At 49.7% G+C, this 27,647-nt stretch overlaps 1 protein-coding gene across 2 annotated transcripts in view; it reads left to right on the top strand.

Annotated features, from left to right (window-relative positions):
- Nucleotides 1–27,647, top strand: part of MTDH (metadherin) — a 448,308-nt gene that overhangs the window by 108,371 nt on the left and 312,290 nt on the right. For both annotated transcript variants that reach the window (XM_078686988.1, XM_078686989.1), the window contains exons 2-3: nt 18,560–18,664; nt 25,404–25,485. In XM_078686988.1, coding sequence (XP_078543114.1) covers nt 18,560–18,664; nt 25,404–25,485 — 187 coding nt within the window. The remainder of the gene's footprint in view (nt 1–18,559; nt 18,665–25,403; nt 25,486–27,647) is intronic.

Here is a 27,647-nt window from a genome sequence, read left to right as displayed (position 1 = left end):
CGGGACAGAGCATCCGCTTTCCCGTTCTTAGAGCCTGGACGATACGTGATCACAAAGTCAAAATCTGTTAAATACAAGGACCAACGTAGCTGCCGTGGAGTTAAGGTCCTTGCTGATCTTAGAAATTGCAGGTTCTTGTGGTCAGTAAATACAGTAACTGTATGCTTGGCTCCCAGCAGATAATGCCTCCAATCCTCAAAAGCATCCTTAACGGTCAACAATTCTTTCTCAGCGATAGTGTAATTCAACTCTGCCGGATTTAACTTTCTGCAACGATACGCCCCCGGATGAAGTTGTCCAGTCTTTAAATGTCGTTGCGAAAGGACCCCTCCAATTGCTTGATCCGACGCGTTTGCTTCCACAAAGAATGGTTCTGCTGGGTCGGCATGAAGTAAGATGGGTGCAGACACAAACTTCTCCTTGAGATCCACAAATGCTTGCTCGGCCTCCTAGTCCACTCAAACTTCACCCCCTTCTTTAATAAGTGGGTGATAGGGGGCAATCATCTTTGAAAAGTCTTGAATAAAACGCCTGTAGAAGTTGGCGAACCCCAAAAATCGTTGAATTTCCTTGATATTATGGGGTACTGGCCAACTCTTCACTGCTTGTACCTTTCCTGGATCCATGGTGATACCCTGTGGAGATAAAACAAATCCTAAAAATTCCACAGACGCATGAAAAACACATTTCTCCAGCTTCACAAACAGATGATGCTTTCGTAATCTTTCCAGAACCATTCGTACATGTTGAGGATGTTCTTGCGTGTTCTTAGAGTAAATCAGTATGTCATCCAAATATATAATGGCCACCTTGTCGATCAAATCACTCATAATGAAGTGCTGAAACACGGCTGGCGCATTACACAGCCCAAAGGGCATGACGCAGTATTCAAAAAGGCCGAACTTTGTACGAAAAGCAGTCTACCATTCGTGCCCTTCCTTCATTCGGACAAGGTGGTACGCCCCTCGCAAGTCAAGCTTGGAGAAAATCTGAGCTTCTTTAATTTGATCCAATAAGACTGAAATTAAAGGCAGCGGGTATCGATTCTTAATGGTGACTAGATTCAGGGCACGGTAGTCGATACAAGTCCTCAAACTACCTTCCTGCTTCTTAGGAATGAAAAAGAGCGGCGAGGAGACCAGTGACTGCGAGGGTCTAATAAACCCATTCGCCAAATACCGATCCAGATACTCTTTAAGGTGGTCATTCTCTGCTTCAGTCAAAGCATAAATTCTGCTGCAAGGAAGGGCCGCCCCGGGCACCAGATCGATTGTGCAGTCATAAGTTCGATGTGGTGGTAACACCTCCGCTTCTTTCTCACTGAACACGTCCTCAAATTCTTGATACTCAGGAGGGATTTCTTCGGAATTTATTACACAAATTGACTGCCCTCCACAGGAAAGTAGTGATGCTTGAGTTGGTTCTATGGCGTCTTCCTTTTGCCCATAACACGGTCTGGAACAGAAATTGGATTGCATACAGACAGTCTGATTCTCCCAATCGATAGTCGGGTTATGAGTAGCCAACCAAGGTAACCCCAGGATCAATTGGAATTGAGGGGCATCTATTAGGTTAAATTGTAAAATTTCTCTGTGTCCATCAGATTGGATCAATTCCAATTCTTCGGTATGACTGGTAATGGGCCCAGAAGACAAATTGGTCCCATCAACTGCTCTCACCGGCTCCGGTCTTTCCTTCTGAATGGCTCGAATGCCCATGCGATGGGCATATTTGATGTCACAAAAGTTCCCGGTGGCCCCAGAGTCTAGCATTATGGCCACTCCAAAAATCTGATGTTCACGGAATCTCAGTCATATGCAGGATTACATGGGGAATACTTGACTGTAACGTGTTAAGGACTGAATGTGCCTCTGGAGCCGTCTTTTCATCCTTCACCACCAGAGCGGCTCCGCTTACTGATGGTTCGTCTTGTTTCCCTTAAACGGTGTCTTTGGACGCTTTGGACATTCTTTTACAAAATGGCCTGGACACCCCCAGTATAAACACAGCCGTTTCGAACGTCTCTGCTCCTTTTCTTCTTTACTCAGAGGCCCTCTGACCGCACCAATCTGCATGGGTTCTGAATCGTTACTCCCTCCAGATCCTCCTTCGGTCCGAATCCGCTAAGGCAGGTAACTCTGTGGGCCGATTAGGGACTTGAGCCAAGGTATCCTTAATCTCATCTCTTAAACCTCGGTAGAATAAGGCTGCACCCTTTTCCTCTGGCCAGTTGGTTTCTACAATTAGTTTGTTGAATTGCGTGAGGTAAGTAATTAAATCTTTGGATCCTTGCCGCAATTCTAACAATTCGTTGTCTATGGCCTGAGAAATCCGTCTCCTGTCAAAAATTCTGAGAAATTCCGTTTTGAATTTCACAAAATCACAGAGTAAAGGGTCATCTTCACTAACCAACGGCATAGCCCAGTTAGCAGCATCCCCACTTAGATAGGATAAAATAAAGGCTACTCTGGATTGGGCATCGGGAAAAAGTGTAGGACGGCACATAAAATGTAAGGAGCATTGCGTCAAAAATATTTGTGCCTTTTGAGGGTCCCCCGAAAACCTCTCTGGAGCTGCTAACGGAATTAAGGGAGAAACAGAATGTATCACCTGTGTAACTGCCTTAGAGTCAGGACTTGAAGTGCTGGTGCTAGGTGTAGGAGAACTAAATGTTGGATTTCCCATAGCTAACCCATCTACCTTCTGAGCTAAGACTCTAGTCTCTTGACGAGAAGCCACTAACTCTGATTTGAGATTCTGGTTTTCCTCACGAACTGCTCCAATCTCCCTCTGGATTCCCACTAAAACCTCTCCTAGCTCCTTTAGATTCATTCCCTCAGCCATGCTGCCCGGGCGAAGCGAAAGAACGTGGGCACTTCAATCTGTCAGAAGGCTCAATCTCCTCGCAGAGGCAGCATGGATGCTAGTCCCAATCGCCCTCTCCCCAGTGTCTTCGCCACCAAGAGCAAATTCACCAGAAAAAGGGAAAAGGGGAAGTGGAAGAGAGAAGAGACACCTTGAGGACTTCTGTCACCCTCTACGACTGCAGAGCTCTGTTCGGTGCTTCAGCTGCCCTTTTCAGTAGGGTGCCTAATACACAGAAGGGAAGACAATAAACAACAACCCACCTTCTCTAACAATTCTTACTATTTAGTAAACAAGTTTATCCTACCAATTAACCTCAAGATATTGCTACTCTTCTTTGATGAGCGATACTCTTTGGAAGTTGGTAAGCTTGTACCTAGGGAAAAAGGCACACCCTACGTTACTGAATGTTCTCACAGGTTTTCTAACCCCCTCCCTTTCTCCCAGTACTCTACTTTAATACCTTAGCACTTCCAAAGGACGCCTTAAAGGGATTCTGTAGCTGGTTCTGACATTTACACTTGCGGCTGTCGAGCTTCCTTACTTGTGAGGTCCTTCAGCGCGCAAAAAGGTACAAGGAAGGTCAGAGGGGGGAAAGGGAAAGCAAGGTAAAGCGCAAGAAGGAAAAGCACAGTCTTCAGTTCGCAGGCAAGGGTAAGGATCCGTTTATCTTACTGTCTCTCTTCGTGACTGTAGAAGAGTCCTACGTTACGACAGTTCAAGAAACTCTCCTGCAGGTGTTGTCGACTTGAAGTCTATATTGAAGATACTCCGTCGAGGTCACTCAACTCCAGGAAGACAACTCGCTTCTTGTGTGGAGAATTTCTATTTCCACACGGCCGCCCCGATGCCGTGCTCCGAGGCGTCGGTTTGGACTACAAACTCTCGGTTGTAGTCGGGGGCTTGGAGCACAGGGGCGGTGCACATGGCAGTCTTCAGTCTCGAAGGCCGCCTGACACTCGGGGGTCCAGTGCACCTTCTGGGGCTGCTTTTTGGAAGTCAGTTCAGTGAGGGGTCCCACAATGCTCCCATAGTTTTTTACGAAACGTCGGTAATACCCAGTGAGCCCCAGGAAGGCTCGGACGGCTGTCTGGGTGACCGGGGGCTTCCAGGCCACGATGGCGTCAATCTTTGGTTGGAGGGGAGCCACATGGCCGCTCCCCACTTGGTGCCCCAGATAGGTCACAGACCCTTGGCCTATCTGGCACTTGCTTGCTTTCACAGTTAGTCCGGCCCGTCGGAGGGTCGTCAGGACCTCCCAGAGGTGCTTCAGGTGCTCGGGCCAGTGGAGGCTGTACACCGCAGTATCGTCCAGATATGCGGCACTGAACTCTTCCAGCCCCGCCAGCACCTTATTCACCAGTCTCTGGAAGGTGACCGGGGCGTTTTCCATGCCGAAGGGCATCACCTTGAAATGGAAGTGGCCATCGGGGGTCGAGAAGGCAGATCGCTCTTGGGCACCAGGGGTGAGGTCGATCTGCCAATACCCGGCCGTGAGGTCGAAGGTGCTGAGGTACCTGGCGGCCCCCAGGCGATCGATCAGTTCATCAGCCCGGGGGATGGGATGGACGTCGGTCCTGGTGACGGCATTCAGTCCCCGGTAGTCGACACAAAACCTGAGTTCCGGAGAGGCGCCGGAGGCGGCGCCTTTAGGGACCAGGACAACTGGACTGGCCCAGGGACTGTCTGAGGGCTCGACCACCCCCAGGGCTAGCATCTTGGCAACTTCGGACTGGATGCAGGCCCGAACTCGGTCGGGAACTCGGTAGGCCCGGTGTCGCACGGGCGGGCTGTCCCCGGTGTCGACATCGTGGACACACCACTGTTTGACCCCGGGAGTGAGCGAAAACAGGTCCGCAAACTGCCCCAATAGCTCTTGGCAGTCCTGGCGCTGTTCGGGGGTCAGGGCGGAGGAGAGGGTGACTCCCTCGACGGAGCCATCTTTTTCAGAGCACTTCAGGAGGTCGGGCAGGGGCTCGGAGTCGTCTTCGGCTCCGTCATCCGTTGCTAGCAGCAGGCTCAGCTCCGTGCGGGCAAAGTGAGGCTTGAGCCGGTTGGCGTGCAGAACCCGGAGGGGGTTCCTGGGGGACTCCATGTCCACCAGATAGGTGACGGGGCTCTTGCGCTCCACCACTTTGAAGGGCCCCGTCCATTTGTCCTGGAGGGCACAAGGTTCGACCGGGGACATGACCCAGACCTGCTGGCCCGGCTCGAACTCGATGGATGAGGCATTCTGGTCATACCAGCGTTTCATCTCCTCCTGACTGGCCTCAAGGTTGGCCTCTGCAAGTTCCCGGAACTTCCGAGTCTGGTTTCGGAGGGTCAGGAGGTACCGGTAGACATCAGGCGGAGCATCGCGGACCGTAGTCTCCCAGCCTTCTTTGACCAGGCTGAGGGGACCTCGGACAGGGTGTCCGTATAATAGTTCAAAGGGGCTGAACCCCAGGGACTTCTGTGGCACCTCCCGCTAGGCAAACAGGAGGCAGGGCAGCAGGACGTCTCATTTGCGGCGTAGGGGCTCTTCCAGGCCCTTGATCATCCCCTTGAGTGTTCGGTTAAACCGCTCCACAAGTCCATTCCCTTGGGGGTGATACGGGGTGGTGAACTTATATGTGACCCCGCACTGTTGCCACAGGGACCGCATATATTTTGATATAAAGTTTGTGCCCCGATCACTCACGACCTCTCGGGGGTACCCCACTCTGGAGAAGATCCCCATTAGCGCTCGGCCCACCACGGGGGCCGTTATGGTCCGGAGGGGGATGGCTTCTGGGTAGCGGGTGGCATGGTCCACCAGGACGAGGATGAAGCGGTGCCCCTGAGAGATTCGGGGGTCCAGGGGCCCCACGATGTCGATCCCCACTCGCTCGAAGGGGGTGGTTACCACGGGAAAGGGTTGGAGCGGGGCCTTGACTTTTCCCCCGCTCTTTCTGCTGGCTTGGCAGGTCTTCGCGGTTGGGCTCCGGTGGCCCGGACTCAGGGTCGGTTTCTTCATCGACGGAGGGCGGCGGTGGCGCAGGCCACTCCGGTTCTTCGGTCGGGGTGGCCTCGGTCGGCGCCGGGGCCCGGGCTGCCATGGATCGGGTGGTTGCGCAGACCCTCTCGGGTAGTCCCAGCAGATGCTCTCTCCGCTCGACTTGGGCCCAGGGGGAACTCTCGAGGTCGTCTCCAAGGAGGCAGTCCACGGGGGCGTCGTCCCGGACGGTCCCCTTTAGCAGGCCCGACACCCCCCCCCCCCCCCCCCCCCCTCTCGAAGGGGGTTCGGGCCATCTGGCACAGGGTCTCGGAATTGTCGGCGGCCAGCACGAGGCACAGCACATTTGGTAGGATCTGTTCGGGAGTCACCAAGTGGCAGCGGACGGCCGTCACACTAGCTCCAGTGTCACGGAGTGCTTCGTCCCGGCGCCCATTAATGTTGACCCACTGACGGTATTTTTGGGTCTTGCTCGGGAGTGGAGCCCGGGGGATCATGTCTCTTTCGCCCAGACAGACTAGGGCCATGGCGGCTGGCTCCCACTCGGTCTGGTCCTCGTTGTAGACCTCTTCTTCTTCTTCTCCTTCTCTCAGGGCTGCGGCAGCGATCTGGCGGGTCGGGGGCCCGGTGGTGCCGGGACGCTGGTTCATTGGGCAGTGGGGGTCACTGGCAAAGTGACCTGGCCGCTGGCATCTGTGGCAGGTAACGTTCGGGCAGGGCCCCGGCCATGCTGGGAGGTCCCCTCTTCTGGTCAGGGATGGCGAAGGGTTGTTAAGGGGCGACCCCCGGGGCAGACTCCGGGGCGGCGCAGCCGGGAAGTCTCTGTTCCAGTTGTGGCCTCCTCCGCCGCCTCGCTGGCGGAGGTGCCCCTGGGGGTACCGTCCTGATTCTCCTATCGGGGCCCGGGGGAACCGGGTGCTCACCCATCGATGGGCCTCGACGGCGAGTTTCCGTGGCTCGGTCAGTTTGCTGTCGAGTAGATGCTGTCTGAGCTCGACAAAGCAGTTGTTGGAGAGGTGTTCCCATACGATTAGGTCGAACAGCTGCTCGTAGGTGGTCACTTTGCTGCCCTTAATCCACCCTTCCAGCGCCCTGCTATAAAAGTTCACGTACTCTACCCATGTAGTACCGGGGATCTTCTTACAGTCTGAGTCTCTGCCGGTACATCTCAGGGGTGAGGCCATAACGGGTGAGCAGGGCGTCCTTCATGTGATCATAGGAGGACATCACATCATCGGGCAGTTCCAGCAGGGTGTCTCTTCCTTCGCTGACGAATTTCCCCCATAAGCAGGCACCCCAATCTTTTCGGGGTATGCGGTGCGCGGTCATGGCGACTTCGTAGGCCTTAAACCACTGCTGGATGTCGTCATTTTTATAGTATTCTTTGACGACATCCTTGGGAATGTGGACCTTCGTGACGGCAGGAGGCGGGGGGGCTTCGGTTCACAGCGGCGCCAGCTTCTTCGCTCTTGGCCTTGATCTCTAGTTCTTTGAGGCCACGCTCGTGCTCGAATGTGATTTTCTTTTCTTCCAATTCTCTCTGCCTCCGTCTCTCCTCCAGGTCTCCTTGCAGCCGTAGTTGCTCAAGGGCCATTTTCTTTTCCGCTAGCTGGAGTTCTCCGTCCAGCCGGAGTCGGGCGAGCTCCAACTCATGGAGCCGGCTTCTCTCTCGCTCTCTGGCGTCTTCGTGGGAGAGGCCCGTGTCTATGTTGGCGGTTCTTTCTTCTGCTGGGGCTGTTATGGTTTCCTGGGGCATGTCTGGGACTGTGTCACCTTCGGTTTGGGGTGATGTCGCTTCGGCCTCCACCCATGTTTGCAGCGCTTCTTTAAAATCCTCTTTGGTGCTTAGTCCGGTGGTAGCGATACCCAAGTCTTTGCAAAATTGTTTGAGTTCTTTATGGGTGTACTCCTCCAATAGTTCCTTCTGGAACTCTGCGGTGGTTCCTGCTTCTTTAGTACTCATGGCTGCTGTGTGTCTCTGTTAGTAGTGGGCGAGTTACTCGCTGTACGACTTGCGTCGGCTCGGATCCCGTCGCCTGCCACCAATGTTAGAAAGGCGATCCCAGGGGAAACAGAAGATGTCTGACTGACCACCCCGAGACCCACCTCTCCGTATGGAATTGGCTGAGCGCAGTCGAGAGGGTCCTCCTTGGCGAGGCTCCTCTCCTACAATCGTAACAGCTGAGCAATCACACCACTACAAAGGGACACCACACGAGAGTAGATTCTTAAGAGTCTTTATATAAAGAATAAAGGCAAGGTCTCGCAGCAATATGTACAGGGGGATCGAGGGATCCTTAAAGTCTCGGTATCAGGGGAAAGGGGTAGCGGGACAGTCTTGGTACCAACTGGTACTAGGATACCCGGCGCACAGCTCTCAATCCTCGAGCTGGGGGGTGCAAGGAGCTGCGACGTCGTCAGCAGGGCTCTGAGAATGGTTCAGCGTGGTCGGGCCGCGACAGCGTCAGCAGGGCTCCGAGGATGGTTCAGCGTGGTCGGGCCGCGACAGCGTCAGCAGGGCTCCGAGGATGGTTCAGCGTGGTCGGGCCGCGACAGCGTCAGCAGGGCTCCGAGGATGGTTCAGCGTGGTCGGGCCGCGACAGCGTCAGCAGGGCTCCGAGGATGGTTCCAAGTACAAGAGTTCTTATCAGGATCAGCCGCGACGAGGTCAGCAGGGCTTCGACTCCAAGATACAACTGGAGTCCTAATCCAGGGCTGGCCCAGATATAGGACTAGAGTCCTTTGATGTCCGGACTCTCGCGCCTGGGGGTCAGAGGGGCCGGGATGAGAGTGTCCAGACACCCAGCAGGGGGGTGGAGCCAGCGCCCAGGGAGGCCGGAGGGCGATCGATACCGGGCGTCCGGGGACGGCTGGAGGGCCATCGAAACTCCCCTCCTGGATTCGTCAAGTGGCCACTCTACCACCTGGGCGGATCTTGGTGCCTCGATGTCGGGGCTTCGCCGGGGCCGCGGCCGGGCCGAGGCCACGTGCTCGGGACGTGATGGGCCCACGATGGAGTCGGGCCTGAAATGGCGGCCCGGGATGGTGGCCGTACCTGCAGGGTTGGGGCAAGCAGGGTTCGCCGGGTTCCAGGGGGGGAGCCGTGGGTTGCCAGGGGGGCTGCTCTCGTCAAAAGTTTGTGGAGGGTAGTTTCAGGGGGGCGACAGCGGGTCGATGGAGGGCCGATGTCGTCCAGGGCCCGCCATGTGGGAGGGGTAGGACCACGCCACGAGGCCGGGTCCAACATCCCCTATGTCGTAGATTCTGTAGGTCGTCTCTGTTGTCTGGGCCATTGTCTGTTGCTTTACATGTTCCCTATACTGCTGTTGCTTTAGGAGCAGAGCATGAGATGTTTCCGGTGTAGGGCTCATCTCATGCGTCCTAGTTGCGGCGTGCAGGGCCAGTTCCAACTCTGACAAATCACGCTGTCTCGCTCTTTTATGTCCCGATATGGATGTTATAGCCTGTCTTCTCAGCACCGCCTTGTACGCTTCCCACAGGGTAGCGGCGGACTGTACTGACTCAGTGTTCTCCGCAAAATAGTGTGACGTCGTCGTTTTGAGTGCCTTACGCACCTTAGGGACCTTGAGATATGATGCGTGTATTAGGTAGATTCTACTACGTGATTTCTCTTGCGTAGATAATGTGAGTGTGACCGGGGAGTGATCTGATATCCCCCTAGGGTGTATATCAACAGTTTCCATGTATTGTATCCCATCTCCTAGAGCTAAAAAATAGTCGATCCGTGACAGGCTATTGTGTACTGTGGAGTGGTAAGTGTACTGCCTCGTGGCAGGATTGTGTATCGCCATATGTCGATTAGCCCCATTGCGGTCAAGAATCTCTGCATCCGTGAAGTGCCACCCGCTTGAGTCAACTCGGGAACCTATCTACTAGGGAGTCTACTGCTGCATTAAAGTCCCCTCCTATTATTATGTCTCCCTCGGGTAGGTCCAATAAGAATTCACCTAGTGCCGGAAACGTGACCGAGTGCAGTGCCGGGGGGATATATACGGATACTACATTCAGGAGCCTCCCCTCCCACTGCCCCTGTATTGCTGCGAAGCAACCCTGTGCATCTATCTTAGTGCTTAGCGTGACGAAATGTGCTGATTTCCTAATTAATATGCCCGTGCCCCTAGAACCCGCGGTAAACTCTGAATGTACCGCCATTTTGTAGCCTTTCCTATCAAGAGCCTTGGTTGTACCCCCGGTGAGGTGTGTCTCCTGGAGGAGTACCAGAGCCGGTTCCTGCCTTCTCACTGCGTTCGTCACCAGCCCTCTCTTTATCTTATCTCCTAAACTCCTCACATTCCACGACATGAGCCGGAGAGGCACCATTCGTAATCTCAGCAGCCCCTCCTCAGGTGCCTGTACTTGAGTGTCTTGCATTGTCTGTCTCATGCCTGTGACATTGTAAGTCTGATCTCATTTCTGGGGTGTATCCGTCAAGTGCTCGGTCGAAACCGTCCATGTGTCCTGTTACGTAATTGGACCTTATTCGTGGAACTTCAGCAACTTCTAATCAAACCCTCCCCTCCTCCCCCTCCCTGCCTCCCTGCTTAACGGGCCTTCAACCGCCAGCCTCCCCAACATAGCAGAGTGCTTAACCCATCCCTTTAACATTTTACTTGCGCGCTGGGGTGGAATGTCCTCCGGAGCAGGTGACATCCCTGCCCTCCTCCGAGCTCCCCAGGCCAGTGTCCATTCTGCGGAGTTCTTTAGTTTTACGGCATAGTGGCCAAACACCGAAGAATCAGGATTCCACTCCTCCTTCTGCTCCCTGGAATTCAAGCGTTGGTGACCTATTCACTTCCCCTCTACCGGACACTTGTGATCCCGCTTGACTATTGTCCCGGTGGTTTCGGGTGCCTTTATTTGAGCAGTGGGCTTGTCCTGCGGGCCTCCATCCCTCCAACCAGGCCTGGGCCATCTCCGGCGTTTCAAAAAACCAGACCTTGTCCTCTGCTACCACCCTAAGACGCGACAAGTGTATCTTTTGGCTTAATGCTAACCGACCACTGCCAACCCACATATTTGCTGAAATTCTATTCGCCAGGAGAGTGAATTGGGTGGGTAGGAGGCCAAAGTCAATATTCTTTAAAAATTAGCACTAAAGAGCATTTCTCAACCAAAAGTTCACAGGCGAGTGCTTCCAGCTTTATCACTGCTTGTTTGAAGAAGGTTAAATAATTGTTGCTTTTAGAAGGCAGAAAGAACATGTTTTTTAAAATGTACATTAGAAGAAATCTTTTGGTTCTAGTTAAAACCTAGTATGGTGTATCTTCGCTTATAGTTTTGTTTGACTGATATGTGTTTCTGTAATGATTAAAATTCCATTGAAATGATAGCTTGTATTTCTAGAAGATGGCCTTGCGGGTACTCTGTCAAATGATACAATGTGGTAGTCTCAAGTTGTGCCCCAAGTTTTAGATCTAGGGCCACTGTTATCCCTACATACTGCATACCTTGGCAGCATCTCTTTATACTTTGTAATCCATCACTCCTCGCACGCCAGTCCAAAATCTATTTTCCAGTCAGTGCCTTTCCAATTCTTATAAAACGGAAGCAGTCTACTTCCCCGTCTTTATTTCTTCTGGCACCCTCCTCCAGTGCTAGAAGCCTAGTAACTGTATGTGATTCTAGTGTGAGAATTATTTGTTTATCGTCTCCAATATCCAGGATTTGTTTTCAGCTTCTCCACATAGGAGATAATCTGCCCACATTTTTTTCTTGTAGGCTACCCAAATTCCCATTCCGGTAAGTTCACCTACTGTAAGAGCCAGCTGACAAAGCCAACCAAATTAACATTCACTGCCAAGGACAAAATAATACATTTTCTCACACACTCCGTTTGACATGTACAGATGGGCTCTTGCCTTGGGTTACTAACAGTATCTGTTGGCCAGGCATAGGGAGCACTAGAGCTCTCACTGTAGTTCACAAATGGTTCAGCTCCTCCTTACCTTTCCCAACTACTTGGACACCACACCAATGCTTTTTCCTTGCTATTTGCAAGTCGCTGGATCCCCATGTGTTTCACCTATCATCTAGGGAATGTCCTCCCAAAGCGCACACAAGCCACTCCATCCATAAGAAAATGTATATAAATTCCAAAAGCGCATCTACCTGCTCTATATGGACAAACCCCCCTGAAGTCTATTTCCCCACCACTGCCCATGTGAAACATAAATATGCACTAAAAGGTCATAGCTGTGAATGCTCTTACCATTTGTTGTAAGTAGGTACTAGGAGGTGGGGGGCGCTAGAGGGGGCACAAGTAGAATGGCCGCCTTCTGGTGAGGCTCCTGCTGCCTGGACCAGTAATCCTACATTTATCTGCTTGTAAAAGTTGACCATATGGCTGAAACGAAGGGCACACGTCTCTGGTGCCTCCATCTGGCCTCGGTGAAATTTTGGGACTGATCGCACATCATATGCCTGAGAACGACAGCTCCAAACTTTGCCCCGTGTTCACGCTGGAGCGGAGAGGTCTGCTGTGAGCGTCTGTCTGTGGCAGGAAACTCCGAGGCTTGCCACGAGGGCTCTGGGCCCTCCTTACTGTATGTGTGCAGCGCGGGTGTGAGGCGGACTCGATCTGAAGGTACGTGCGGCTAGTGGCGCTGTAACAGGAGCGTACAGCCAAGGCACACACCCCCACGCTGACTGGTGCCATTTCTAGGACAGACGAGGAGGCAGCTGCCCCCCCCCCCGCAGTGCCCGCGACTTTCGCAGGCAGCACACTGAAGAGGGCTTGGCGGGACGCCCTGCGCGGAAGACCCGGACAGTAATATATGAGGGAATCAGCCGGGACACGTCATTTTTGATCTACGGGGCCCGGCAGCGGCAATTAAGATACCGGCCGCCGGATTTATGCCCAACGCACTGCCGTGGTAGCTGCCGCTGCGGAAGACATTGCCCAAGTGACTCGGACACTGGTATAATCATTTTGGCGCCATTTCGTAGTGCGTTGGTGGAGGAAGTAAGCTGACAGAGCTGCAGTCCTTGATTATTGTATGCGGGGCAGCCCAAGACAGAACGGCAGACTTTCTGGAGTGTGCCTATTCAACTAAGGTGACGCTGCACATGATTATTGAGACTTAGTGCGACCACAACGGGATATATCAGATGTACTTGCTGTGGGACAGAGCTGCTTAATATATTGCTACCTTCATCAGACGGAGTGGCAAAGCAACGACTCCATTCTGAGGGGAGTATTGCGCTACGAGCTGACTGTGCAGCCGCAATTCACTTGCACCCTGGTGGCACCATGGGGAAACCAGACACTCGGCAGCCTAAACTTACCTTTGATGCCACAGTGGGGTGCTAATGTTGTTTTTGTTGGGAGGGGTGGGAGGAGGGAGGGCAGACACCTCTGGCAAGTTGGGGTTGCTTCAGTGGGAGGGGATTGGATGGGGCATGAATGCGTAATGTTTTGTTGTGGATATGTCTCAAATGGAGGGCGGAAGGCGAGGGGACTGTTTGATGCGACAATGAGCTTTGGGAATGTTATGATGATACATGGGGGAAGGATTGAGGGTTTGGTTGGTTGTTACAGATTGCGCGGCACTGGTGCACATGGGGACACTGCAGATGGTTATGGTAAATGTGCCGATGGGATAGAGTCCAACATGTTGTTGTGTTTCTTCCATATTACTTTCTTTTCTAATGACAGATGAGTCGCCTAAAGAGGTGTTAACGGTACTGTCTTGGAATGTCAGAGGTCTTAATGATGCACGCAAATGTAGACCTATATTATCGTATCTTGATCGGCACCAGGCACAAATAGTATTATTGCAGGAAAAACACCCCCCCCACCCCCCCCGAATAAACCCTCCTTTGCAAGCAGGTGGTCTGGATGTCGATATTTTTCTTCCTACTCTTCTTACGCAAGGGGTGTTGCTATACTTATTAAGAGATCAGTCCCATTCCTACCCTTTGGTCATGTTGCTGATAAGGATGGGCGATATTTGATTGTTTGGGGGAGGCTGGGTGGGGACACGGTCACTGTTGTAAATTGTTATGCTCCTAATGTGGATACACGGGAATTTTTTTATAGTACTGTGGGGCAAAATACTGGATATAGGCACAACGCATGTGATTTGGGGTGGTGATTTTAATGTGGCACTGCGACCTGAGTTAGACAGGGCGGTTGGATTAGCACAGTATCATCCTAAAGCTAGGGAGGCTCTGCAGGGAATTGTGGAGGAGGGATTGTTGGTTGACGGTTGGAGACATTTACACCCTGTAACATTGGAGGGCACGCACTTAATCTCTTACACGGGCACGCTTGGATTACTGTTTCCTATCACGGGCCATAGCGGGTAGTATAACTAATGCAACACATCTAGCTCGTACCTATTCGGACCATTGTCCGGTGCGGGTTGCATTGCACATGCCTGGATTTGACTGCCCTAGACCAAGATGGCGGCTGCAACCAACTGCCCTGCTAGATACAGTATTCAGAGAGGAACTACGGGCAGACATACTCGAGTTCTTCCCACGCAATAAGGACTCTGTGACTACCGTAGAAATGGCGTGGGAAGCTTTTAAGGTCACTATTCGAGGTTGGTGTATAGCAAAAAGCTTTGGCGTCCTCCGTGACATAAGGCGCACGATACACAAGCTGGAGGGCGAACTGAAAGAACTGGAGCGCAGAATGCAGGGGGGTGGGAGTGCCACAGTACAGGAGTCCTTCCGAGCTACATTATCCGAATACGAGGACTCAGCAGAACAAGAGACGAAATTCCGAGGGAAGTACTGGACTACTAGGAGGTATGGCGAAGGAGAGAGGCCAGGGAAAGCGCTCTCGATCATTCGCAATGAGCGTGGCACTAACACTATTATGGAACTTATTGGCCCTAATGGGGAGATGTGTAGAGACACTGCCCATATCATCGACTCCCTCACATCCCATTATAAGCATCTATGCACTACACAGGCTTCAGGTGCTTTTGATTTTAATGGGTTTTTAGGGAACTTGGCCTTATGCTGGCTCAGTGATGTCCACAGGAAATTCCTGAGCGCCCCTCTGGAATTGGACGAGATTAGAGAAGCAATTATGTCCCTGAAAAATGGTAAGGCGCCGGGTTTAGATGGCATACCACCCGAGTTTTATAAATGTTATATAGATATAATGGCACCGGTCTTGCGTGAAGTTTTTGAGGACTCACTGGAGGGGGGAATTCTGCCGCACTCCATGCGCAAGGTGGTGATCACTTCTCTCCTTAAACCGGGCAAGGACCCCACGGCGTGCGATTCCTACCGACCCCTGTCACTCATTAACTGTGATGCGAAGATCCTGGCCAAGGTTCTTGCCACTCGGCTGCCTCTGCTAATGACGCAATTCGTCCTCCCTGATCAGTCAGGGTTTGTCCCGTCCAGAGCGACCAGTCACAACTTCCGTACTCTTTTTTTCATTGATACAAACTGTGGCACCGGAGTTTCCTCTATCGGCTGTGTTTTTAGATGCCTCCAAGGCATTTGACTCCATAGAATGGCGTTACCTTTTTACGGTGTTGCAAAGGATGGGCTTTCCCCACGTATTTCTGGCATGGGTGAAGATGCTATACAATACTCCTACTGCAAGGGTGATGGTGAATGGACATCTCTCACCTGCTATATCTATTTCCAGAGGCACCCGGCAGGGATGTCCTCTATCTCCCCTCCTCTTTGCGATAGCAATCGAGCCACTGGCATGCCGATTGAGGCAATTGCATCAGGATAGTGCGTTCCGTTGCTTGCAGAGACAGATCTCTGTATCGCTTTATGCGGACGATGTGACGCTGTATGTCACGGACCCACAGACTAAGATCAATGCTCTGCTGCGATAATTTTTGGTTTTTGGGAGAATAACGGGCATAACTATCAGTTAGAGTAAGTCTCAACTTCTTCCGTTGACGCCGGCGGTAACTGAATTTCCCTTCAATTATCCTGTTGCATGGTACACTCTGATTTAAAATACCTGGGGATTAGGGTTTCCAGAGATAAGGAGGAAACGCTGCGGATGAATTATGGTACTGCCATAATGAAGCTTCAGGACAGTATCACTCGCTGGATTGCTCTCCCTTTGTCAATGGCTGGTCGCATGTCACTGATTAAGATGATTGTGCTACCGCGATTCCTTTACCTGTTCCTCAATATTCCATACCATCCAGGAACCTTTTTCTTCAAGACCTTGAAAACAGAATTAATTCGGCTGGTGTGGGGAGGGCGACAGCCGGGGCTTAAATGGAGTGGTATGGCTCAGCCTTATAGTAAAGGAGTCTTTGACATCCCTGATTTTGAAGCTTATTACATTAGCGCCCAAGCACATTTTTTATACCACTGGATTAAACCCACACGTTATATGCCTCAAATAGCCTTAGAGGAATGTATGTGTAAATGTAAATGTATGTGTCTTGTAAAGCGCACTGCTGCCCTGAGGCGTCGTGGCGCTGTAGACCGCTGGGGAACCCGTCCTGGCTATCCCTGTGAATGGTCCCTACTGGGTATCTCCAAGGTGAAACCAGGCATCCCCGGCGAATGTGGGTGGCCGTTGTAGAGATGAGGCAAGCTAATGCCCAGAGTTGCCGAGTGCGATCCCTGGTTAGAGTAGGCACCGAGGCGAGAATTATCGAGTCCGCTGACCCTAGTCCACGACCCTGCCGCATCGGGAATTGAACCCTGGTCCCGGGCTGTTCTCTGCTTCCGGGTCTGCCGCCTCTAACATTGAGCCACACCACTCCACTGGAGTGGTGTGGTGTGGATGCACGACCTTTGCCCCTAAATGGTATTGTGTATGGGCCAGCGGCGGTTGTGGAGACACCACCGACAACGGTGTCTTGCACTATTGATGCATGGCATAGGGTACTGCGCAGAATGCAGCTTCCTCTGCTCTATGCGCTGGCCCTGCCCTTGACATATCACCCACGCCTGACGGTACCACATGAGACCGGCTTTCAAAACATGTGTAGACGCCTACAGGTGTCGGTGTGGGGGGGACCTGTTTTTCAACGGAGAGTTCCGTACCCAAGAACAGTTTTTTGGTAGCATTGTCCCTACCTCCCTTGACATTTTCTACTACATACGCCTCCGGGAAGGACTGAAATGCCTAGTCTCTGAATACCCGAGGGAGCCAGACGTTGTCCCTCCCTTAAATGTTGTGCTTATAGCACAGATGGCCCCCATTTGGTATCTAACATATACAGCAGTATCAGAGCACAGACTCCGGAGGTGGCAGGTACGGCCAGGAGTCGCTGGGGCACTGATTTTGGCAGAGAGATCACTGATGAACAATGGATATATTGCTGTGGGGTGACGGAATGCATCACCTCGAGTTGTAGGTTCAAAATGATTCATTATAAATTCCTACCAAGGGTGTTTTACACGCCAGCTAGAAAATACAGATTTCAATTAACTGATACTGATTGCTGTGAAAGGTGTAAGAAACCGGGGGCGGATTTTTTTCATTTGGCGTGGACATGCCCACAGATCTGGCTGTACTGGGAGCAGGTCCATGCTGCATTAGAGAGTATGCTGGATCTACATTTTGAAATGGACCTCTTGACTCTTATTCTCAGACACAAGGCGCACGTGCCTAAGGGTAGCAGAAAATTTGTAGACACTGCCCTGTTATTGGCTAAACGGAGGCTTGCATGTAGATGGGGAAGGGGGAGAGCCCCGAAATTTAAGGAATGGTTGCAAGACATGTTGCATTGTCAGGATCAGAATAGCATTTATGCTGAGACACAGCCTATGGCATCTAGGCCCAAAGACATTTGGGGACCACTCCAGGCATATGTCTTACAACAAGGGGAGTCTGATGAAGATATTTGGGGAGGGACTGCTGTTGGGGGGGGAAGGTGAAGGGGGTGTTCTATCAATCCGTGCTATAACCAAAGTGCCTGATTTGCTGGGTAATTGAAGCGATGATGCAGAGTTTACTAATGGTACTTATATGACAACACTGTGCAGGGTATTCTTGTGCTGTACCATGTATCGTATTGCGGTCTTCTTATTTTGATCTGCATGTACATATTTATTTAAGGTCTACCTCTGTATGATTTAGATGGACTCTATGTCCTTATATTTGATTATCAACCTAGTATATTATTTCTGATTATGCATTCACCCTGTTGATGTGTTACAGTGCTGTGCTCTTTGTTTTTGTTTGACTTGTTTTATTGACAAAATCAAAAATAAAAATATATTTTTTTAAAAAGTAGGTACTAGGAGGTGCTGTAATGGACTGTGATGACTGTCATTCTCTCTCATCATTCCAGAACCATCAACAAGTCAATGAAATGTTGCTTATCCATTTCGAACTGGTTTTATCTGAAGTTTCATAATAGCTCTGTGTAGTGCTTTTACAAAGGCTCCGTCTTTCAATTAACTAGCAAGTGTGAATGACAAAAGAAAGTTCCATTTATTTATGTTTCGGACATTGCAATATTCACTTACTAAAATTAGTGTTTTTTTTTTAAAGACTATTGTCTTGCTTCTGGGTGGGAGTGAATCTGTGACAAATCGTCTTTAGTGGTCAAGTTAAATAGACAAATGGTTCCACCAACATCCACCTAATTGAAAAAGTACAGTTGGTCCCTTCCAAATGAGATTTGATTTTCTTGTGTTTCTAGTATGATTAAACCTATTCGGTAAAGGTTTGTATTTAGCGTTTACTTTACTTTCATTTTGGTATTCATGCAGTCTACTTAACGTTCTTATTTTTTACTTTCACAGCCTAGTGAGCTGTCTGTCCCTGAGCTGTCCGAGGAGGAAATAATTGAATCCGCTCAAAAAGACACTTTGAAACAAGGACGCGATGCAGAAAAGAAAATTGAGAAGGTAGGTTTTAAAGTGGAAAAGTTAGCAGACACCACAATTATTGAATGCAGGGTTTGATTTTAGCCAGCTCCCAGTGATATGCCTACAATCCATGGAGAATAATACAATGAGATGTTTGTTTACTGGTTCTTGTAGATGAGGGGTGTAGCACCAGCCCGCGTGGTTTTAGCTTGAGTCCTCGAGAGAACTTAAAAAAGAAGGTAAGTACTACCTTGAGGTATCCCAGTATTATTCCTCACAAGGGTAAAGGATATAGAGGCAAAACGTTGTTGTTTCCTCCTGTCTGAAGACAGCAATCAGTGATGGTGTGGGAGATCATAGTGCCCAAAGTATGAACATATCCAAAGATAATAAGCCTGTTCTTCCACAATGTCAGGGGAGGGGTGCAGCTTTGTTTTTAAGTGTTGGGGGTTGAAGGAGGATGAACTTTAGCATTGCACCTGGTCTGTATGAATGTGCAGAATACTTTCTACACCATCTGGCTACATCCTCTACAAAACTCCCACTGACACGGATTTAGGGGACGTTGGAGCTTTTGTGAAAGTGCAGCAAGTGCATTGTGAAGGCTGTTGAGCTCTGTGGCCGGCCAGATGGCAGCAGACTGCATGTAACTTGTGCAACACTAATAATTCAGCAACGCCAAAAACCACAAATGCTTCAAGTAAACTCTTCTATTTTACTAAGGATAAATCTGTGTTAAATCAGACTTAGTGCTACATGGTGAATTTGGATAGACGCCCTCTCCCCGAAGATGGCTGCTGATTAGCGAAACTCCCACTTAATAATGTGAGAGCTGGTGTTTCACATCTAATGAATGTTTGTCATTGATTGTTAAATTTAATTTAGGATCTATGAGCGAAAGGACTACTTCGTGGGTGAACCCAGGAGCCTGAAAGTGGTGAAAGAATCCTTCAAGATGTGTTATTTGCCCTGCTTTTGGCCAATTTAAGCAATAAATTACAATACATCTGCTTTACCCTCTGCATGAAAATGTTAAGTATCCTTGATAGGAGGCTTCCAGTAGTTTGATCCTCAATTATAATGATGGCTAACGATATTACATATACTACTGAGATTATATCAATTAATGAGAAAGTAAATAACCAGGTATTCAATGATTTCTATGATTTTTCTTCGCATTGCTGCTTTGATACCATGGCAACAATAGGAGTGGCACTATAATGGCAGTTTGATTAAAAACTGAAACACAGTTAATACTAAAAGTGATTCCAAGCTGAAATGTAATCATTAAAGAGGTATTAGCCTGAGTTTCTAATATTAAAATTATATCAAAGTTCAGTGTACATTGTACACAACCCACGGCCAATCGCCAATAAAAGGTCTAGCCACATCTGCAAATAATGAGGGTGGAGATTCCAGATTTAGTTTTCAATAGGTGGTTTTAAGTGTGCACATGTGTAACCAGGGGTAGAAATAGGCAGGTAAATGCATGCTTTTTTTGCCAGGAAGGAACAGAAACTTCACTTCTTAAACTGTTCATTGAGTTTAAACATGTTACAGAGAATGCATTGTTGCATTAAGGCACTTGAGTACATTTCCATCCCATGTGGTGCATCTAGGTCCTCACAGCTAGTTTGACAATAATAATCCCATTGTCGCTTCTCCTCACACAGCACTCCTGACAACATAGGGTGTTGGAACTCAACTCTGTGAGTCCTTCCTTGACTCCAGCCCAGTAAAGCTGTTCAGGTCCGGGCTCTTTCAGTCCACAACTTCCGCACCACTCTTCCATTAGCCCCAGACTCTATCAAACTTGACAGTGCAGCCTCTGGCCCTATAGACCACCTTCTGCACTCTCATGCACCAGAGCTTGTTGGAGACCCACTCAGACCATGTGGGGATTGTTATCGCCTCCACAGTAGTGTACTATATCCCTCTTGATCATCATAAGTGCCATGATGGAGTAGAGGAGCATGTTCCTGCCCAGTGTATGCCCACTCCCTCCCCAGAATTCCTAACATTACCAGCTCGCGGGTGAGTACTACAGGGCAGTCTAAAACGGAGAAGCTCTTACATCTTACCACCTCCCGGTATTCCTTAATGCATGGGCAGTCCCAAAGGATATGGATCAAAGTTCCTTCCTGACACATCCCCTGAAGCATCTGTCTTCATTTGCTTTCCACATCTTGTATAGTCTAATTCTTGTGCAGTATATGCCTTTTGGATGATTTTAAGCTGGACAAGCCTGAATGGCCACCTTCCAGGGGCATCTAGATGCCTCCCCAGGTCTTGTTCCTGTTCCTTCTGCAGTGCATCGAGGGGGAACATGCTATGTATGAGCAAAGTGGAGTATATTTGCGAGACTGCATAGCAATGTGGAGTTTATCTGTGAGACCCTCTGTCTATAGAGTGGGACCCCCAGTATTCGATACTCCAAAGGCATCTCCTGAACATCACCTAGGAGATCCCCATATCCCAGCAGCTTATGCTTTAGTGGCTCTCTGTCAGTTTGAAATTTACCTGAAGTTTGGGGAATGGTATCTCTCCATCCTGCCATGTCACCTAGCTTCGAAATACCTACTAAGCCTCATTTCCTATGGCCCTAGACCTGTAGCAGGTGTGCCAGTAGAGCAGAGTTTCCATGGCGATGTCTTGAGCGTCACCCGGCCTTTCCACCCAGTGGCCATTGTTGCTTTGTGCCAGTTCTTAACCACCGCTGCAGTCTGTTCCGACAGTCTGGCCCCACCCATCCCATACAGATATCTATATTGCCATAATCCATACCCCTTTTGTCGGCATATGCCGTAGGCTCCTGCTGCAGCACTTTTACCCATTTACTGATAAACAGCACCTGGGCACCGGATAGTACAATCACAAGTTTGGTCAGGCACCCCATCATCTACCAGCTTGCGAGTCAAGGTTGAAAGTGTAATCTGGGGAGGGCATCTATCCCATAGCAACTGTCTTTGGACTCATCTATGTCCAGGTATAATGTATCCGGGATCTCAAATGGGGTGTTTCACAGTACATATAGAAACTTGGGCAGGTAGATGATCTTGTAGAAGGATACTCGGCTTAACATGGGCATTGGGAGTTTAAACCAGTGGGCCACTACCCCTTTATAATTGCTTTAGGCTTCCCTGAAGGAACCTATCCCTCTGCGCTGTAATATATACACCCAGATACCAGAAGCTATTCTATTCCCATTTGAATTTATTCTCCCAGCTGCTGGCCATAGGCCAGTCCGTCAATGGAAACATAATAGGTTTGTACCATTTAATATGACCCGGTGCATTCGCCAGATGTCGGCTAGAAAGAATATGGGTGATTGAGGTCTCAGGGTCTTCCAAATCTAGGAGTATGTAGTCTGCTAACCATGAAATCGCATCATCCCCGTCAGGGCAATATCTCATGCCCCAGACCTGTGCAACACCTCTAATCCACCTCGCCAGGGGTTCTATCACCATTTTGAATAACAGCAGAGACAAGGGCGCACCCTTGTCGGGTATCCTTTCCCAACTGGAACTCATCCAACTTTATCCTGTTGACCCTGACTCTAGTTAGATGCTTGCAGTACAGTAATTTAACCCATCCTGAGAATGACTGGGGGAAGTTAATCTTCTGTAAGCCTGCCAAGATGTATGCTACTCCACAGAGTCAAACGCCTTCTTGGCTTCAGGTGATAAAACCACCGGACCCCCAATCGGGTTTCTATGTGCCAAGCTCCTGTAGATGTGCCTCATATTATTCTGCATTGCTCGGTATGGCATAAAGGCCTAGTGATCTGGGCCAATTAATGCATCCACCAGTCTCTGTAGTCTGTTCGCCAATACTTTTGCCAGAAGCTTAGTTTCTGTGTTGAGAAGGCAGATCAACCTAGGATACACATTCTTCCGGCGGTATACCCTCCTATATACAAATGTCACCCGGTCTCAAGTCTCTGGGTAATATACTCCTCTCTTGACTTCCTTAAACATAGCGCACATGGGACTCCTGATGCTGGAATTCACCTCTTTAAAAAATTCATGAGGGAATCCATTTGGGCCTTGGGATTTCTGACTCTTAACTGAGACAGAGCTTCAGAAAGCTCTTTATCTCGGATATCCCCCTCCAACTCTTTTCTGACCACCTCCTCAAATTCGGAAACTAGAAACTTTACTTTGGTTCTGATTAAAGGAGGTCAAATAAGGTTCTCTGAACAGCAGTTAGGACAGTTTTTAGGTTTCGCCTATTATCATTCGCTTGCGAATGTAATAGGCGAAAATTCAAGGGCTCGATCGACTAGTGAAACCACTGCGGTTTCTTCACAGTGCATGTGAGGTCACGTGGCCACGAAAGCGGGTCACGTGACCACACAAGCACGCGCATCTCCCTAACCCGCCTGCCACACTTCTCCCCTCGCTCGCATTCCCGCCCCCCCCACCAGGCTCTCCCGCCCCCATCCGGCTTCCCTCCGACAATTTGCCAGCATTGCGAGGCCCTAATTAGAACAGTCCATTACATCTCCGTCGTTCCATTCTCAGTCTTGTTATTAATCCTTGCCATAAACTAGCGCGGTCTGGCCGGACACATTCAGACCCGGCTCACTACAAGACTAGCAGGACAGACCGGCAAACTCCGAGGCCAGGATCCAAGCCAAGCTCCGTCACCGCGGCAGTAAGGTCACCCCGGGCTGCGGCAGCAACCCGCCCACATTCCGCACTAGAAAGAAACTGCTGGCTCTCCAGCAGTCCCACACACACCGCTTCAACTGCAACGGGCACAGGAGGGCCCCAAAACCGACCGCAGGGAAGCGAGTGCCTAGAAACCGGGGATGTGCACTTGGCATAAGAGCGCTTCAAACAAGACGAGGGGCGCGCACAAGAGAATAAAGAACATGTGCATGTCATAAACAAGCATGGCAACAACGAGAACACAAACATCAGTATAAGTGAATCATTACAAATACGGAGCCAAGCCCGCTACTGTATGTTGAATTGTTAACATGCCTCTGATCTGATTTGAAAGCTTGCACGGCAGATACTCGCTGGTTGCCAAAGGTCTATATAAGCTTCAGCCCCAGCTGCGACTTAATATAGCAAGTAAGTTAGTGGGGGCGACGCAACGCTACTTTGAAAACCCCAGGACTTGCAATGGGGGAGGAAGAGAAACTCACGTTCTATGTAGTATGGAGTCAGTCACAAGGAATGCCTTGCAACTATTTGTTTTTGACCTCACACCGTGGTAAACGGTAATTTACATATGCAACGTGCTGTTGTCGTGCAATGCACCCTGCAAGGGGGAGAGAATGCATACTTCCACAACTACGCACTACATTTTTAACGATATTGACAATGTTTACATGGCTAGGTATAGCAATCACTCAAATGATTTGCACTGGCCCAACACCCATTCTCGAACACCTATGCACGCATGCGTTCAAACATATTATAGGTATCCGCCAATTACATGCTGAACTTTTTCCAGTCCAGCTTTCATCAACGCAAAAACAAGACCCTCCCACATTTGCCCATTACAAGCACCGCACATCCAGGTTCCCCTTATCTGACCCCACTACGCATCTTATCAGCGATTCATACTAACATTTAACACTGCAGAAGCTGCCTCAAGTAGTCTAACATGCCAAATCTCATCATAATCCACACCAACTTCCTCCAAGTTTCCTGGTTCATTCTCCGTTATTCTCATCTACAACTTCCCTGAAAAACAACCCCCATTTGCTTCCAACAGGATGACAGTCTGATATCGCTCTCTGTGCCTTCATTTACAGCCCATTTCCAATCGGTAATAGAAAGTCCAACGTCCTTATCCCCAAATCTATGGAAACTGTGAGCCCCTTGCCTACAGGGTCCCAACAGCCATGTTCCACCGGAAAAAGAGTACCCTGGCCCAGCCTGAAATATCACCATGCAGTTCAGATCCTCCACTGCCAGTCAAACAGCAAAATAATCAACACTCCGCAGCACATGCTCCAGAACAAGACTGAGTAAGCTTGACTAAACCAACAGCTAGCTCATGTGACTGACACAGCGTTGCCTTCTTTTCAGTAGTCTCAAAAACGTGTGCAAGTCTTTCATTGGAATGCCCCACTAGGTAACCACCTCACATTGCAAGATCAGCACAACCGCAAGGCACAACGCTTAACCCATGAAGAACAAGCACTGGCGTTGCCAATAGGTTTCGCATTTGGAAAGTTGGAGCTATTGGTTTTGTAAATGACATTTTATATTTATATATCGTTATTGGCATTGTCAATAACAATATATAAATATAAAATGTCATTTACAAAACCAATAGCTCCAACTTTCCAAATGCGAAACCTATTGGCAACGCCAGTGCTTGTTGAATATATTCTGGAACCTTGAGAGCCTCTAGAAATAGCAACCTTGAAGAGGAACGGACTTGAAAGAGCCACAAAACAGGTGCACTTGGAAAAGCAAATGACCAATATGTAGGGAGCGATTTCCTGACTAGATGACACATGTCTAAATTATCTATTTTTGATGTGGTACACTCCGATTTTAAGATGTGAAGAACAAATACATTTTCTTTGCTTTTCATAAATTTACCTAGTGTTTTTAATGTGATATTTTTGGCTCACTGGACAGTGATGGGAAAAGCAGTTTTTCTATTGTTGTAATGAGGTTGTGCAAGTTTGCCTTCTTTACATTTAAAGAGCTGCAATGATTTGTAGCATGACATTAATTTATGGCAGTGTCGGTTTACGTTTCGAAGTGGAAAATGTGAACTAACGTATTTCTATACTGACTTTTTTAAGCCTAAGAAGAAGAAGAAAACCAAGTCGGACCTGAAACAAGGGCAGTTTACATCCAGCTTAGATGGAAAGGAGTTTGAAGAAGGTATGAAATCCTATTTTTTGGTGCATCTTGCTTTTGTTGGTACAAAGTAGCAGGTTAACATTTTTCATAAAAGCATTGACTCTTTTTACCATTCTCGCCCAGTATTTAGATCTGAGCTTGAGGCCACTTTAGCTGTGTCTTCTGATTTATGTAATCCATAAAAAACATAGCATAAAATATTACAAATACATGGAGGGGCTTTCGGTCAGCCAACTTAGCCCTAGTTAGTTGGCATTCGTTGACATCTTGGACAACTTGCATAACAATATCTACAGAGTGGACTAAGGGTTATGTCTCTAATGGTTATGTCTCTTATTCATTGTCTTTCTTGCCATTCTCATTCAAATTTTAATCCACCTGAAATATGGATATTCATGAGCAGCGTTGAGTGAGGGCATGCTGCCTGTTTTCTTTGTCCGCATTAGGAATTGAAAGACGTGTTCTGTTTATATGTGTATCTGATAGACTTCTAGCTGCAGATTCCTTACCGTTGAATTTCCCAGGCATCTGACTGGATCAGAAAAATTTTGCTGAGCAATACCCCTTGGGTGCGACGTCGGGTGGCTCCATTCAGTTCCGTGTGGCGTCGTTTATGACGTCGCGGTGCCTACATAGGTGCCAGCTAGGTGCGCAGACATGAGTTCTATTCTTTCCGTTCCAGTTAAGCGCCAATCCGGAAGGAGCTACCTCTCTCCGCTTTTAGGCAGGCTTTTTTTCTCGACTTTTGTCGATAATTTTGAGTGCGACTTAGTGTGTGAGGTATGTCTGGTAGGAATACAGGTTTTAAACCATGCGGGACTTGTTCCTGCATGCTGTCGGTTACCAATCCCCACCACGTATGTCTGTGCTGTCTTGAACGCAACCACAGTTCGAAGGCGTGTTCTGACTGTCGGGCGATGGCTCTTAAGACCTTGAGGGAGCTGGCGATGAAGTTGCTTGCGGCCCAGCAGTCAACACCGTCTAGCGAGACTCCCAGGAGGTCACGATCCCGTTCGAGGAAGAGGAGGTCGCGGGATTGCTCACAGAGCCCTAAGTCCTCATCCTCCCATTCAAGGTCATCTGGACACTCTGGGAAGAGGCACAAGAAGAAGTAGTCCAAGAGGACTTCGACTTCCCCTCAACTGGTGTCCGTCGTTGAGAGAGGTAAGGAACACCGACACTCTAACACGGTTCTGCGGAGCTGGAGCCAGAGTCGACTTTGCGCCTCCCTCCATTTCCGAGAGCCATAGCGACTCCCGCAAAGATTTTTTACGGGGCCATGCGCTGTGTATTTGAGCGGAACGACACTGTTGGTGAGCCTCTGGCCTAGCTGGGTTGGATGGGGCCCCATCTGGTTCGACACAGTCTGCATCGGCCACGGCGCCGGTGGGGCATCAGGGCTCTGATCCTGGTTCGACGCCGGTCGTGCCACCGTGACCTTCCCTAGTGTTGAACCCCATCCTCATCCCTGACAACATTCTATGTTGTTGACGGAGCACTTTGTGGACGTGCTAGGTTCAGGAGAGGAATGGGAGAAGTCTGGAGACCCATTAGAGAACCAGGATGTCTCCGAGGAGACTAATGACTGGTATGGGGAAATTGGGGAAGCCAGTGGTCTGGATACGTCCCCAGACTCTGGCATGCTCTCCACCTACAGTGGCTACGGAGGAGGGGGTGTTGTGTGCCATGGTGGTTAAGAGGGCAGTCGAGGTCCTTGGACTGGAGCTGCCCTCAGTGCTGGTCAGGACTAATCTCCTGACTGAAGTGCTTCAACCTTTGGCTTTCACCTCTGAAACCCTATTGCCCTTTAATGAGGCACTTAAGGACGTCCTTCTAGGAACATGGTCCAAGCCTAGCACAGGGACTCTTGTGAATAGTATGATTGCATGCAGCCATCGCCCAGCTCCAGGCGTCTCAAAGTTCCTCAGCCAGCAACCCACCCCAGAAAGTTTGGTGGTGCAGGCCGCTACTTCCCAGGGCGCATTTGCTTCCGCCCTTCTGGATGGGGAAACCAAGAGACTGGGCTCATTTGGGAAAAAGATGTTTTCTTCTTCCAGTCTGGCATTGTGGTCGGTGAATACCGCATGCTTATTGGGCGATTTCTCCCACTCTCTTTGGGAGACAGTTGCGCAGGTGTTGCCACAAGTCCCAGAGGATGCCCGGCTGTGCTCCCAAGCTGTCAA

This window comes from Lissotriton helveticus, chromosome 4_1, assembly GCF_964261635.1.
Source record: "Lissotriton helveticus chromosome 4_1, aLisHel1.1, whole genome shotgun sequence".
In the NCBI taxonomy this organism is placed as follows: Eukaryota; Metazoa; Chordata; class Amphibia; order Caudata; family Salamandridae; genus Lissotriton; species Lissotriton helveticus.
Note: the sequence above shows the minus strand (reverse complement) of the source record. Positions and strands in the feature narration are given on the sequence as shown.